Source organism: Heterocephalus glaber, unplaced genomic scaffold (genome assembly GCF_053883595.1).
Source record: "Heterocephalus glaber isolate CG9 unplaced genomic scaffold, H.glaber_assembly_v1.0 deba00001600, whole genome shotgun sequence".
Classification (NCBI taxonomy): Eukaryota; Metazoa; Chordata; class Mammalia; order Rodentia; family Bathyergidae; genus Heterocephalus; species Heterocephalus glaber.
Window position 1 is genome coordinate 16,700,851 of NW_028258372.1, and position 15,720 is coordinate 16,716,570.

At 50.3% G+C, this 15,720-nt stretch overlaps 2 protein-coding genes across 3 annotated transcripts in view; one reads left to right on the forward strand and one right to left on the reverse strand.

Moving 5' to 3' along the window:
- The window catches only part of Abl2 (ABL proto-oncogene 2, non-receptor tyrosine kinase), a 143,720-nt gene that overhangs the window by 4,270 nt on the left and 123,730 nt on the right, over nucleotides 1–15,720 (reverse strand). The gene's annotated exons all lie outside the window — the stretch shown is intronic.
- Tor3a (torsin family 3 member A) lies at nucleotides 891–14,496 on the forward strand. 2 transcript variants are annotated; one of them, XM_004853365.4, is made up of 6 exons: nucleotides 891–1,155; nucleotides 1,619–1,732; nucleotides 5,167–5,432; nucleotides 7,085–7,263; nucleotides 12,611–12,735; nucleotides 13,327–14,496. In XM_004853365.4, exons 1-6 carry the CDS (start codon nucleotides 891–893, stop codon nucleotides 13,572–13,574), a joined length of 1,197 nt encoding a protein of 398 aa, XP_004853422.1. In that variant the 3' UTR covers nucleotides 13,575–14,496. The 2 variants fall into 2 exon arrangements, with proteins under 2 accessions (XP_004853422.1, XP_021121021.1); XM_021265362.2 differs by having other exon boundaries at nucleotides 13,401–14,496.

Sequence of the window (15,720 nt, forward strand, 5' to 3'; positions counted from 1 at the left end):
CTGATTTTGGTGACTCCAGGCTGATTTTGGAAAAATCAGTTAAGCTTCTCTGAAATCGACCTTGTTCAGCCTTGTTCCATGCTCCCTGTTAAGGAAGCCTGGGAAAGAGGCCCTCAAGTCTCTTGCCGGTAGTGTCTAACGGGCTGCTCCATCGCAAGCACTTGAAAGTTGCAAACCTGTAGTTACACAGTACTTAGCCTTCTTTTGTGAGATATGATTACATTGTAACTATGGGGATTTACAAAACCCCAGTGTCTCCAGACTGGAAACCATCAGCTGCTTCTTGCTTTTGGTGGAAGCCTGCCGGTTCCTTGCTGTTTCGTTTCCCTCTGTAGAGCAGCAAGGCTACCTCAGTCTGACAGGCCCGGGTGCGCGTTGTTCTCAGGGCTGCTTCTCCCCTCAGCTAGCTCCCCTGCCAGCATAAAGCGCCTGACTGAAATGGTGTCCACAGCTTCGTCTAACAGGTTGGCAGGAAGCTGACCTGCAGATCAACGACCCGGCAGCCTTATTTGGTTAGCCTCATAAGGGCCGCCAGGGGTGCTTGCAAGTAACAGCGGAGTGATTGACAGCGGCCGTTTCAAGGCATGGTATCACCTTTGCGGCAACTCCAAGCACGCCTCAGAATAGACTGCTTCCTGGGAGGCGGTAGGGTAGAGAGGGTCGGACACCTGCCTCGGGATGCCGTTCTAGCGCGTAGCCTAGGTTTCTATTCCCCGCCCGGGTAGCGTGGGCGGCGAGTGGGCGGGCTACGGACAAGACGCGCCCGGAGTGGCCGGCCGGTCGCCATGGCGACACGGATCCAGTCCACGCCCAGCTGATAGATCCCCGCCCCGCCCTCTCCGAGCCCACGAGAGCCGGAGCCCGCCGCCCGGAGCGCGGGGTCGCTGGCCATGCCTCGCAGCTCGCGTTGCGCGGTCGGGCTCAGCTTTCTGCTTCTCCTGCTGCACCCGGGCGCGCCGGGGCACTGCGGCGCAGAGAGGCCTCGAGAGGGGGCGGACCAGCCGGGCTCGGCCTGGGCCTGGCCGGGCCTCCAGCGCCTGCGGGAGCAGCTGAATGCGGCCAAAGCCCTCTCCAGGCGGTACTGGGCGCTCTTCACCTGCCAGGTGTGGCCCGACGACTGCGAGGAGGATGGAGAGGCTGCGGCGGGCCGCCTGGGTAAGAGCCGTTCCTTCCTTCCGTGGCTCTGAGCAGCGCCTCGGCGCCAGCTTCCCTGTTCCGCCCAGCCTCTGGCCGCGGCTGTGGCAGGGGCAGCCTCAGGGCATCAGGAAGTGCTGTCACTGTTCCCAGCCCAACTCCACCCCTGGGGCAGCCCTACCCCAGCTCCCGGCTCCTCCTGACCTGCTCACACTTCCCCTGCCCTCCCAGCGCACCCCTGCTTTGTCTGAGGTGCTGCTTTCCCTCCCCTTCTTGATGGCCCAACAGGGTGGTGTCTGTCCCCTACCCCCAAGTTCCCTCGGTGTTGCTTATGGAGACAGTGCTTGAGTACTTGCAGTGGGCCGAGCCTGGGCCGGAAGCTGGGAGCCGAGTTCTGGTTTTGGTGCTGACACTGACAAGTTGTCATGTCACTGTTGTGAACTAACAGAGTCTCGGCTGTGCCTCATAGCTCCTCTTTTTCCAGGCCAGAGACTTGTCCAACTGGGCCAGAGGTCCCTGGATGTCCTGACCACGTGGTACTGCAGCTTCCAGGACTGCTGCAATGGTGGGGACTGCAGGATCTCCAACGACTTTTCAGGTTGGACCCAGCAGTGTCTAGGGGTCAGAGACTGTGGGAGGAGAGGTGACCTCGGGAAATGGCTGCCGTGCATCTTGCCCAGCCTCCCACCAAGTGGGGATTGCCACAATAAGATTGAGGTCAGGTCTGCAGTTATTTGAGGCCCTTTGGGGAAACTACTAGGTTTTCCAGAAACCACACCCTCCAACAGTGAGAACAAGGTAACGCGAACATCAGTGGTGTCATTAATGGTGTTACCGCATTCTCCCACCTAGGAACAGGCAAAAGCATTTCTGTCCTCTACCCCTGAGCCCTCCATCTTGCTTTTTGAAGGAGCACCATGACACTTGAATCAGGGCTGAGAAGCCCCCCTTTTACAGTTAGTTTGATAGCTCAGAGCTTGTTGAAATTCATGGGAATTCTCTGAAGATGTCACACCCAGCTAAGACAGCTTCGAGGAGGGAACCCTGCCAGGTGTAGAATAGGTGCTGAAGTTTTTCCTCTGCTTATTTGCTACCTTCCCCATGTCCTCCTGCCATCCCTGGGAGTGGATCCAAGAGGAAAAAAAATAAGAATAGTTAATATTTCCAGGTGTGGCAGTACATGGCTATAATCCCATCACTCTGGGAGGCTGAGACAGGAAGGTTGCAAATTTAAGCCCAGTCTGAGCTATTCAGCAATTTACCAAGAACCCTGGCTCAAGGGCCAGGGATTTAGCTCATTGGTTCTGCTGCCTGCCTTGAAAGCACAAGGACCCGAGTTCAATCCCCAGTACCAAAAAAAAAAGAACCCTGAGTGAAAACTTTTTAAAAGTAGGGCTGGGATATAACTCAGTGTAAAGGTCCTGAGTTCAATCCCTAATACCACCAAAAAAAAAAAGCTAATATCTACCGCTATTACATCTTCTATGTACCAGGCACTGTGCTGAGTTTTGTAGGGATTAACTCATAATATATCCTATGGCCTTTCAGAGGAGTCAGGCCCAGAGCACTCTGTCTCTTTGAACAGAATCAGCAACCTTTCAGACATGGTTAGGAGTATCAGTGAGAGAACTGACTAAAAATGATGGGATGTGATTATCCTTTAGTCAACAAAGGTCTGGAAAATGCAACATGGGTTTCCTAGTTTATCTGGGAACAGTGGGGATGCCTCAGTGGCTCCTAACCCTGAGAAAAGTAGATTGTTCCTGATTAATAAACTAGTTGATATTAACTACCACCACATGGATTGCAAACTGCCCTGCCTGTATGCTGTGAATTCTCCCCCTGGGCTCCAGCTGCTTATGACTCACATTAACCAACCTCCCTCCTCTGCATTTAAATTAGGTCAGGTGCCTTTATTTGCATATAGTGGCTGATTTGTATTTTAGCTCTCAGCGAACCTCAATTACGGAACCGTCTGATAAAAGACCAGTAGGTTAGTCCCTTGGGAATGTTTCCTGTTTTCCCCAGGAGAGTTTGTTCCCTAGAGTCCCCTGATCCCAGTTCTTTCATCTTCATAAATGAGGCCCACCCTATAATGTAGGACCTAATTGGAAGAAGTGCCAATGACAGTGTGTCTAGCACAGGACCTATAAGACTACATTCAGGTCAGGAAGTCTGAATTTGGATTTCTGCCAATTTGGGATAAGACCCTAAGTAGGCACCTAGCAAGTTACCTCCCTATCTTCAGCGTACTCATTGTCCACGAGGGGCCTGGATATCCAGCTTGTTCTGGCTACAGCAGGCATCAGAAATTCCTCACTGTGGAAATCAGTATGGAGATATCTCAAAGAACTAGGACTGGAAGTCCCATTTGACCCCACTATTCCCCTGCTGGGGATCTTCCCCAAAGAATTAAAAGAATCATACCACAGTGATATATGTGCACCCATGTTCATAGCAGCACGGTTTATGATAGCTAAAACTTGGAAACAGCCCAAATGCCCATCAACTGGAGACTGGATAAAGAAGATGTGGTTTTTTATAAAATGGAGTACTACTCAGCTATAAAAAAATGAGAAACTAGAGACATAGCTAAATGGATGCACATTGAGGTGATACTCTACGTGAAATAAACAGGACACATGTGTAAATACCAAATAGTTTCTCTAGTGTGAGAAACTGAAAGTGTAAATAAGGACTAAAAGGTATAATAGATAATGTGAAATAGGAAGAAAAGGGGCAAAGGGGAAGGGGAAGTGGGAGGGGTTGGGGAAAGGAAAGAAGGGAATGGAATTAATATGAGAAAATGGAAAAATGGAAACAAAGTCTTTGTCAATAGGGAGGGATGGAGGGGTTGAAGGGAGGGCAGGGGAAGGGGGAAAAATAAGAACCAAGAGAGATTATGTAAAGGTGCAAATTTCCAATGATGAATGTCATATTGTATACCTAAATTGTACCAATAAAATAAAATTTTAAAAATTCCTGTGTGAGTCCCTAGTCTTGCCTCTTACAAGATTAGCTGCCAGCCTTTGGGCAGTCTTTTCCAAGTCTCAGTTTCCTCAGCCTTAAATGCAAATAATATGTGCCTTACAGAATTATTGTGAGGATGAAATATGAAACCACACTTACCTGTAATCCCAGCACTCAAGAGGCTAAGGCAGGAGGATCACTGAGAGTTCGAGGCCCAGCCTGGGGTTCATAGTGAGTTTAAGGCCAGCCTGAACTATACAGTGAGACGCTGACTCAAAAAACAAAGAAAAAAAAGAAACCCACACAGTTCTCAGTACAGGGAAAACAGTAGCAAGTGTTAATTTTCCCTTCTGTGGTAGTTCTGAAGCAGTGTACTTGCAGTGTTTCACAGTGGATCTTGACTTGCCAAGGCCCTGGAATGCCCAGCCTGGGCTGGCTGGAGATGCCCAACCAATCGATCCTGTGCTCTAAGCAGTCACTCCTCATGCCAGCTGGCAGCGCACCTCCCCTGTCTCCAAATCCTGCAACCTCACAGCTGAGAGCTAGCAAGGCCCAACATAGGACTTGGGCCACAGTAGCTGTCTGTACAAATGTTTGCTGGATTAAAATAGGACAGGGGCCGGGGATTTAGCTCAGTGGCACCACGCCTGCCCTGCAAGCGCAAGGTCCTGAGTTCAATCCCCAGTACCACAGAAACCAGAACAATAACAACAAAAATAGAAGGGAGAAACTGGGGCTTTTCTGTAAAACATTTAAGGAGATCTGAAACTAAAGATGGGCGGGCTCCGAGTGGAGGTGGGGCCTTCCTCCTAACTGCTCAGTGTCACCCATTGTGGCATGTCCTCCAAGGGTGATTCTGTTCTCTGAGTTCAGTCTTGAGTCCTCAGATTCTTCAGAAAGTAGCTCTTGAGTCTCTTCCGCTATAAGGGCTGTCCTCTAGCTTCTTCTGATAACAAATCGGATGAATATGTGATCCTACCTCAGAGGTGATCAGAAATTCGGCCCAGCCTGGTGGGGAATGTGCCTGTGCGTGCCTCTCACTATGTCTCTCTCTGCCCCTAGGCTTAGATTCAGACCTGAGTGTGCGGCTGCATGGCCAGCATTTGGCCCAAGCGCTGGTCGTAAGAACAGTGAGAGGCTACTTAGAGATGCCCCAGCCAGACAAGGCCCTGGCACTCTCCTTTCACGGCTGGTCTGGCACAGGCAAGAACTTCGTGGCACGGATGCTGGTGGAGAACCTGTATCAGGACGGGCTAAAGAGTGACTGCGTCAAGGTGTTTATTGCCTCGTTCCATTTTCCGCACCCGAAGTATGTGGACTTGTACAAGGTGAGGCCAGGCAGTGCCAGGGATGGGCCGAGGCTGAGCGGGGCTTCTGTGAAGAGGGCCATCCTGACAGCAGCCCTTCCTCACAAGGTGGTGGCTCTGGAAAAGCCTGGGGGAGGGTGGGGCCAGGCAGCTGGTGTGACAGTCACCTGCCCATGCACTGGGCACAGCAGAGACCCCAGCAGCCAGAGGAGAGACTGATACTTCTGACACCACTCCCAAGTTCTGCCTCCACGAGAGGCCAGACACAGCTCCAAGAGAACTGCATGTTCAATTTTGCACTGTAGTAGTGAAATCTCAAGGAGATGTAAGAGAAAAGCAAAGACTTTACCATAATCTCCCCATGTGGACACAGCCTCATTACAAACAGTAGCATTCTAGGGAACTGCCCTTAATGTCAGACTTCTCCCAGTGCCTTTTCATACTGTTGTCACGTTATTGGACAGAAAGTTGCCAGTTCTGCGTGTGTGTGTGTGTGTGTGTGTGGTGTGGTACTGGGGATAACATCCAGCACCTCCAGCACGCTAGGCAAGTGGTCTACTCCCGGGCTGCACCCCCATCTGTGTTCTTTCTTAAGAAAGATGCTTATATCGTAAGTGGTTCTCCGTGTCTTCCCATAAAGGCTTGTTATATATATGCCAGCAAATGGATGGACAGAAAGATCCTTTGCTCTTCTTGTATTTCTGGCCTTTCCCATTTAGAGATGTCGTGTTTAAAATTAGCAAACTCCCATCGTGGCAAGACTGCCCCTAGCTTTGGCTTCCAGTTCTAACATTTGGAGTGTTAACCTGGGAAGATTACTAAGCATCTGAGGACAGGGGTTGCCCAAGTCACCAGACAGTGTCAGCATGGCTTTGGAAGGCAGGGGTGGGGTATACTGTTCTGAACCCCCGCTGGCCCAAGGGCAGGTAGCTGATTGGCTGGGCTGTCCTATGAAGAATTGTCTAGCTTTGCCTATGCCAAAACTGCTGTGGATCCCAGCTTCTGCACTGTGAAAGCTGATATACACACTCTCATACCCACCTTCTTAGTGACTGGGGCCTGAAACCAGGCTCTAGAGAGGCTAGAGATGGACAGAGAGCTGGCCCCGCTTAATATATTCTTTGCCCATAAAGAAGCGTCTTCTCAGTTGAGGTTTACTTTTGCCTGTGGTAGGAGCCCACCCCAGCAGCAGCCCCAAGTCACAGGCTGGCTGGGAGCAGCCAGGCCCTCAGCAAGCTCGGTCCTCTGAGATTTCGGCCCAGCGTATGTGCCAGTGGGCACTCTTCTTCTGCCAGTCAGCCCCACAGAGGAGTCCAACGCCTGCCCCCAGGGCAGGGTGGGCTGGCAGTCAGTTCCAGGACAAGACTTAGTCCTGGAGAGGGAGGAGCACAGCTGGAGCTGAGGCCGGTTCCCGGGGACAGACAGCTTCTCCGCATGTTCTTCGGGGCCTTGCGCTCAACCCCAACAGGGTCTGCCAAACCTGAGGGAGAATCACCTGGAAGCTTGTCATCCAAGGTCTGCAAGTGCCAGCTGCAGGCTTATTCCAGGGGGTGGGCCGAGTGCCAGGCGAAGCAGGGCAGATGCCCTGGGGAAATTGGTCCCTCTGCTAGGGCCCTTGTGGCTCGAGGCGGATCATGTCCCCAGCACCTAGTAGCTCCATGTATCCTGTACAGGAGCGGCTGTCGGACCAAATCCAGGGGACGCAGCAGCGCTGCCATCAGAGCCTGTTTATGTTTGACGAGGCCGAGAAGCTACACCCGGAGCTGCTGGAGCTGCTTGGACCACACTTGGAACGTTGGGCTCCTGAGGGCCACAGGACAGAGTCTCCACGGACCATCTTTCTTTTCCTCAGGTGAGGTCTGAATAGCAGCAAAGGAGCTGGGCTGAGGACACGGCCGGCAGGGGAGGGCTTCCCCACTCCTCTAGGCACCAGGCCTTCTGCTCAGGGAAAACTAACACAAGCTGTGGCTGGGGAAACTGGGGCTCAGCTGCTTGCCCTAGCTTGCCCTGACTGCCCGAAGGCACTTCTGAGGGTCTCTGAAGCTCAAGCCAGAGTGGCCTAGAGAAGAGAAGCTGTCACCCATTAGTACAAGACTCTGAGAGCCGCCACTCTCACAGTGAGGCCTCTTGAGAGGGGACTGTGTTTTCAAGTCAGCTTGGTAGTTGAAAACCAAGTACAAACCCTCCTTGAAAATTCCCAAGGAAGGCCTGGTCAGAGGATGGAATAAGTGTCCCACTAAGTCCCACATGGCCCATTCTTCCTCCAACCTTGAAAGGCCTCTGATCAGAGGAAGTCCTGGGCTTCAAATTCAGGACGTGGTGTTAAACAGCACCATCACTCTCAGCACTTGCAGTTAGATTTGCGGCACTGCCGAGCAGTGTAGCCTGTGTACCCCAGGCTCTTAAAGTGGTTTTGAAGGACGCAAACTTGGAAATACTTGTCCAGCTTTTGTTTTGAGACCAGGTCTCACTATGTATAGACTGGCCTTGGACTCACTATGTAGCTCAGGCCAGCCTCAAACTCATGGCAGTCCTCAGACCTCAGCCTCCCAAGTGCTGGGACTGTAGGCATCCGCCACCATGCCTGGCTTTTTATATTTTTGAGACAGGGTCTCACTATGTAGCCCAGGCTGGCCTCCACTTGTAATCCTTCTGTCTCAGCCTCCCACCTGAGGGGTTATAGGTGTGCTCGTCCACACCTGGTCTAAACTGTCGTTTTATGGAGGCTCCATCTTGGACGCTTCACAAAAGCTTCTTGTAGACTCGGTAGAAGTCAAACCCATTGCTTCCTCCCCATCTCACTCTACCCTCACTTCTGCTGCCAGCACTCATTTGCAGGTGGGTTTTCTGGGGTTTTAGGGTGCAGCTGGTGGGGATAGGGAAGTGCGGTGATCTCACCAGGCCTGGTGAGTGTGGAGGGCTGACCTTATTCCAGTGCAGACCCTCAGAACAGGATGGAGCAGGTTGGAAGTGTTACTGCTGGCTGGGATCCCCGGGTCCTTCCTGGTGTGTAAAGCTGTGGAGGGTTGTGAGAGACAATGTGGGGTGAGGTGGGGATGGAAGTGAAGCTCCCAAAGGGATTTAAGAGAAAAGAAGGATCTTCTGACTTGGTTTGAGTGTCTTCAGTTAGTCCTCATCCCCAGGTTCTATACTGCTGGCCGCCTTCTGGGGCAGGAATTCAGGCGGAGGCTCTGAGCTGCAGGGGCTGGTAAGCGGGATCACCTGCGCCCGAGACTTCCAGACTCCAGCCCTTCGCACTGAGTGCATGAAGCCTGGTGACCACTGTCGAGTCCCTTTTGCACGTAAGCTTCTCCTGCTGCTGTTTCCGCCTCTCCCAGCTCAGTCCAGTGGCGTGCAATATGTCCTAGCCTTGAGGAGCTGGCTGTCTCTTCTACCTGTACCTCAACTTGGAAAATCCTCACCAGGCCGTGATTGCTTAATGTGACCCAGTGACCCAGCTATCTCCAGATATTTGCCTTTGTAGTATTTTGGTCATGGACCAGCTGGCAGTGCCTTTCATCCCCTGGACAGTGCTGCTTTTCCCCTAGTGACCTGACCTCGGTAGACTCACTGAGGCCACATAGTCACACACAGCCAGTCGTCCTAGGTAGGAACAGGGCCTGGTGAAAAGGCACCCTGCTAGACTATATTTCATTTACCACCTGATGAAGTGGCTGAGCCTGGGGGGCAGGATGGAGGACACACACTTGTGATAGGGACTTAAAGGGCCACCAAAAAACATGTGGCCTTGAGTTCCAGTAGCTCTGGTATGCCCTTGAGCCAACAAGAGGTTGTGGGCTGGGCTGCTAGGCCATCTGGACACACAGAGCCACAGCCAAGCACTCCCACCCTACCTTTCCAGGCTGAGGTGCCCCAGAGTGGCTCTAAACCCTGAGATGCTCCTAGCATCCTCAGGTGTCCTAGTAATGGGGGGGGAGGACACTGAGATTTGAGTCTCTGAGCTTGATTCCTACAATGAACTTCACTTTATCCCCCTTTGTGATGAGGATTCTTATTTGAAGGACAAGTGCAGCTGATTTGAACTGCTAGTATGACCAAGCCACCCTAGGTTAAGACATGCAGTTTATTCCTGAAAAGTGTCCTAAACCAGCTTTTGAAATGAGATGCTGGTGGCCGCCTTCTGATGGCAAATGGGTTAGGATGAGGATTCACTGCCCAGGTGCATAGGCGCCAATATCACGGCACCTGGTTTTTTGCAGAGTGAGTTGTACTGAAGGGTCCTCTTGGCCCTCCAAGCATGTGCATTTAAGCAGCCTGGAGTGAGGGGAAAAAGGGATGATTGGCTGTAATAGCTGGAGTCATCACAGAATAATCCAGGTGGAGCCTGTGGATATTTCTGGTCCATCCTATAACTATTGAGAGCACCTCTGGCTTCTAATCTAGGTTCCCATTCCTCAGGTTCTGTTGGTTGGGGTCTTTTGGTTCCACCAGGCTAGAACCAGGTTGGTTGTAGGGTTCTGTGCCTGTGTCTTGAGGAACAGCTGGAACCTATTTAGGAGCAGGGGTTGCTGTTTACTGCTTGGTTTCAGAGGTGGCAGTTCGAGCAGCAGGAAGTTTAGTGTGTAGTGGGTGACGGCACCTGGGACTCAGAGCCTGTCCCCGATCTGGGTGGAAGAATGAGGGTGCCTACGTCTGGTTACTGGAAAACTAACATTGACTACTTTCCCCCACTTCTACCAAGTACAGAAATGTGGGAATGGGGTCATGTGGTAAGACCAGAGATCGGAACTACTGAAGCTGTAAAAAAGGAAAACTAATTTTTGTTTTCTTTGAACCTCGGTCAGGATAAGAACTGAAATAACTGAGAAATGAAAAGAGCTGTACAAATATGGATTACTCATGGCCTTGTACCTCAGCATGTAGAAAATGCTCAGTGTGTATTTGTTGGCTGTTCTTTACTGACCAAGCACACTTGATTTGATCTAATTCTCACTTTACAAATAAGGAAACTAAGGCTTAAAGAGATTTATGACTAAATCTGTATCTGTTCTTTCCTTCGGTAAGGAAAGACTTAGCAGTTGATGTTGGAGTTTGTTATCAGAGACAGCCGGTTCTGGAGAGGCCTCCTGTCCTATTCCTTTGGGGTCAGGGGCTAAGGGCTGGTGAGACGAGACGATGTCCTGTCCCAGGGCCAGAGGAGAGGGCTGGTCTATCGAGCTGCTTTTCTGGCCCCTTGAGGCAGTCAGCAGGTGGTCTGGGTGCACGTGGAAGGGAACTGAGGTGCTCTAGGAAGGCAAGGTCTGTCACTGTTGGTGCCAGAGTGGAAACCCTGAGGAGCTGAAGGGGAGGGTGGGCAGTGAAGGGCTCCCAAGTTACAGGTTACATCTTGGTGGTACATAAAGCCTGTAACATGGTAGGGGAAAGATGAATTAGCTAGGGGACAAAACAGGAGGGGCATTCAGAAGGGAGCTGGAGATAGTGCAGCGCACTTGTGGTGTGCTGAGCACTGTTAGGCACTGGGGCTACATGGATAACTAGGCTAAGCTTCCTGTTCTCAAGCAGCTTAGAGACAGCGGCTTTCCCAATAGAAAGAGGAAGGCACTGGAGTCTGTCCCCTGGGGCTGGGTGAATGAGCCCCGTGAGTCTCCCTCACTCTGGAGGCTGGCCTCCAGCTATGCCATCGGAAACAGCTCCATTGGAAACAGCTTCCTACCTCTGTCTCCTTCGGAGAATGCAGGATGGGGCAATCCCTTGGCCTGGGGCTGTCTTGCCCCTGCTGATGCAACTGTGGCCCAGATAACCTGCCTGGCAGACTTCCTGGGAGGCAGAGGCGGGAGTGGGACAGCAGCTTCTTCTCGTGCAGGTGAGGCAGGTATCAGGGAGGTCTGGTGGAGTAGTTGATCATGAGGAAGGAATGGGAGTGTCCTTGCTTGGGGGAGGACAGTTCATGGCCCTGGTACAATCAGGCAGGCAGGTAGGGGCCCCACCCAGCTCCTCCCTGAATCCCAACAGCTGCCCCACAGAGCACACTCGAATGCTAAATGAGCAAAGAAATGGGTTACTACAGTGGAAGGTGTCAGAGAGATTCAGAGATTTGTGAGGAGAGATAGGAAAGGAGGTATTGGATCCCCACACTGAGTTTTATGCCTGCTTTCCTTAGTCCTGCATCTCTCTCTCTCTCTCTCACACACACACACACACACACACACACACACACACACACACACCTACCTACACCTACCCATTCTCTTGGCCCTGTGGGAAAAGCAGGGAGGAGAGCAAAGGCAAAGCTTGGTTTAAGGAGCTGGTCAGGCCTCTGGGGCTAGGGGCTGCAGCCACTGGAGAGAAGGGTACAGGGGCTGGCTAGCTGCAGCTCTCTAATCTTCCTTTCCAGCTTCTCAGGGGGTGGCTCTCTGGGTTCCTCTTTTCTCCTTACTCCCTTTCTCCCTCCTGCCCTAACCCAGTCCTCTTTTCTGTGCTTCAGATCTGTAATTCCTGATGTCTAATGACATCACAGCCCCTACAGAGGTCATAGGCAGTGGAAAATACTCAAAGGCATATAAAACCAAGCTCTCATTTCCAGCCTTCTCCTGTCAGGTGGAGCAAGTAGCCCATAGCAAACACCTTTTCTGACCTCCTTTTTCTCACTTCTCATTTTCATCAGTTGCAGCACCCTATCAATGGTGTTTCCTAAACTAACTCTTAATCCTTCTCTTTATCACCTCTAAACATGGACTGTTGGCAAAAAGCTCTGGAATTAGCTTTCTGCAACCATTCTGTGCCTCTTCAACCTCTGTAGCCCTGGAATGATTGATTGTCTTAGGACATAAAGCTGATTAGGTCACAGGCCCACACTTAAAATTTTTCAGTGATTCTCCATGGCCCATGACACATGAAGGCCTCCTCCCCCAGCCTTGGCAACCTCTCATGCTGTGTTCCTCCAGTCCCTGGACCCCATAGCCTGTGATGCCTTGATCCTGGGACATGTACCCTTCCCTCCTCAGGTCTGATAATCACTCCTCAGTCTACATCTGCTCAGAAGCCACATCCTCCCTGAAGCTGTCTGCCTAGACTGTAATTGATTAGTACTCGCCACCCTGTCCTGGAATCTCATACACATATGGCCCTTGTCATCACTCACAACTCAAGGGAAAGAACCACATGAACCACAGAATGCACTGGGTTCAGTGGCCATTTGGAAGTATAGACACCTGCCAACAAGCTCTTGTCTCTTTCAGTAATCTTGGAGGCAATGTCATCAATGAGGTGGTCTTGAATTTGCTTAAGGCTGGATGGACCCGGGAAGCAATTACAATGGAACACTTGGAGCCCCATCTCCAGGCAGAAATTAGGCAGTCCACAGGTGAGTGGCTGATTCCCAGTCAGGCAGAAAATAAGCATCTGGTGAGAGCCATGGTTGGATTTGATTAGTGTCTGTGGTGATTCTGTGTTTATAAGGTGGACACGGTGCTTGAGACCCCAGAGGACATGTCACAATCATGTTGAATTGTCAGTTTTTGGTGGCAAAATAAAAGTGCCAAAGAATGCCTGAACTTTTCTGAAAATGCTTTGAAAGGGCTGTTTGCACTGGAGATACAGGCAGCGGTCTCTGAACCCCATAAACTCTAGTCTCACTGTGAGAATTGGAGTGTTTCAGCCTTCAGACAAGGGTAGAATTGTTCCACCTTCTGCTTTCTGACATCAAACCAAGTCACAGACCTGGCAGTCATGTCCCCACTCTCCCTGCTTCACTGCACATTCATGTTACTATGTGCAGTGCTCTTTACCTCAAGGCATAAAGAGCTGTATGGCTCTTGGCACATGCTGCAGAGCCCCACTGGAGCTGGCATCTGAGATCAGATCTTGCCGAGGCCTTAGATTCAGGGACACCTTAAAACTCCAGCTGGGTTCAGCCCCAGGTCAGAGTTCATGTAACTTTGGGTCTTGGTTTCAGAGAGTAGCTTTGGCCACAGCCATCTTGTGAAGGAGAACCTGATTGACTTCTTTGTCCCTTTCCTGCCACTGGAGTACCGTCATGTGAGACTGTGTGTTCGAGACGCTTTCCTGAGCCAGGAGCTCCTGTACACAGAAGAGGCCCTGGATGAAGTTGCCAAGATGATGACCTATGTTCCCAGGGAGGAACAACTCTTTTCTTCCCAGGGATGCAAATCTATTTCCCAGAGAATTAACTTTCTGCCTTGAAGGCTTAATGAAGACTTCTGAAGATGCTTTGCTCCACTAACAAAACTCTGGGACCCGCCAGGCCACTAGTTGGCATCCAACAATGGCTAACACACAACTGGTGCATAAAAGGAAAGGCTTACTTTCGAAGCAGAGTCAATTCTTAAAATCACTTGGTGCCTTACAGACCCATACTCCAAAACGTGGGCCAGGAAGCTGGAAAAGCCAGAAGGAGATCAGCAAATTCCAAGGGCTTGTTCAGCCTCATGATGGTCTCCTTGGCATTGCAGCTCTTACTGGCAGATGGCTGGTTTGGGTTTTGTGCTTCCAAGGGTGCAGGGTTCTTGGTTTAGCAAAAAGAGAAGAAAGAAGTTCTATGGCCTAGTGAAGGGGAGCATGCCATGAGTTTGCAAGCTAAGTGGGCTGGTTCTTAAGTTATTACTCTCAGAAAGCTGAGCAGCCTCTATTTGTGAGTGCATCAGCAGAGTATTAAGCTAAAAGTGCACAGAGGAAGATACTTTTAAAATCATGTGAGGGTTGTTCTGGTCTGCAGATTGAAAAAAAAATTTTTGGGGGGTACCAGGGATTAAACTCGGCTTCCTGTGCTTGCGAGGCAGGTGGCGAAACTGAGCTAAATCCCCGGCCCTGAAAAAAAATTTTTTAATTAGGGGCCTTGACATAAATGATTATGTCATATGTGAAGATTAAAATTTTGTATTTTTTAAACATATGTGACCTATTTTCTTATTGAGAACTAGTAATTAGGCTCACTTAGCAAAACTTCAAATGGCAGGTAGTCTTGGTGGGGACTGGTGGAGATGGGGTGGATGCTGGCAGCCACAGAGCTGGCAGAGTATGTAGCTGGTCTGCCGAATTGTTTTGAGATTTGTTTTGGGACCATATTAGCTGAGCTGGGTTATAATAAAATTTTAATGAAGAGGTTTCGAAGGCACAGTGCTGTTAAATATGAAAACATTCACTCTTATATTCTCAGCTTTAAAAAGGAAAAAAGTCATTTTTGGGGATTAAATGGCAATGTGCACACACCTCCCATTTCCCCCCCATTTCTTGGTTCTTCCCTTCTCCTGCACTTTTGGAGTAACACACTCATCTTTTGTTTTTGTTACCATCTCAGGTCCTCTCTTATTTAATGCCCTCTTCAACCCTCTCACCTTTAGCCCTTCTAAAATGGGACATTTCGGGCTGGAGATTTAGCTCAGTGGTTCCGCCGCCTGCCTCGCAAGCACAAGGTCCCGAGTTTGATCCCTGGTACCAAAAAAAAAAAGCTCTAAAATGGAACATTTCTGTCTCCCCCAATTACCACTTTACTGTGTTCAAGTACTTAAGTAACTGCCTCAAGGTTAGGGAGTACCTAGCCCAAGCCACATTCTTAAATACATACTCAAATGAGTTAAAGGAGTGTAGTTTCACACCATTCATGGTACATCAGTAAACTTGTCTAACTGTGCAATCAGATGGGGTGAGTTTTAGCTGCTGGCTCACCATCTTTCAGTCTAGACAGAGCACCTGTGGAAAAGCATGCAACTGTGGTCCAACCTGGATACACACTCAGCTGTAAACACTAAATACACACTTTAGAAGGTATAGTCTGTATCTATAAACCTCAGGTGCACAAAACATTGTCTTTTAGCACTGACCAGCAGTGTTTGGGGTCATAAATACAGGTCTGAACTCCCACCTCAGGAACTAAGACAGGGAGGAGAACACAGTGGTTCCAGACACATTCCCAAGCCAGCCTGCCTGGGCAGGAGTTCTGATTCCACCACTTACCACTGTGAGACACCAGGAAAGCTACTTAAAACCATTTTAACTTTAGCTTCCATTCAGGCATAACTACATACCTCACTGGGTTGCTGGGGGAATTTAATGATTTAATCTTTGTAAAAGCGCTCGGGACACAGAGCTTCAAATATATAAAGAAAAACTATTTTCCTCTACACATACCAAAGGTGTGGGTTTTCTGTTCCAAGCAAGTCTCCAGTTGCAGGTGGATACCAGCTGGATACCCTGCAGTTGCCTTAACCCCCAAGCCCAACTCCTTGAGGTCAGTGGAGGTCAAGGTGGTCTAAAGACTGCCATCCACTTCAGAGCCAACTGCAAGTGACGGGTCCCCTGGTTACCCAAGCTTCAGTCCAAGCTGGCTACA

Coding starts and splice junctions, on each gene's coding strand:
- Tor3a (XM_004853365.4), top strand. CDS start 891: ATGCCTCGCAGCTCGCGTTGCGCGGTCGGGCTCAGCTTTCTGCTTCTC. Junction 1,156..1,618: donor GGCTGCGGCGGGCCGCCTGG/GTAAGAGCCGTT, acceptor CTCTTTTTCCAG/GCCAGAGACTTGTCCAACTG. Junction 5,433..7,084: donor AGTATGTGGACTTGTACAAG/GTGAGGCCAGGC, acceptor TATCCTGTACAG/GAGCGGCTGTCGGACCAAAT.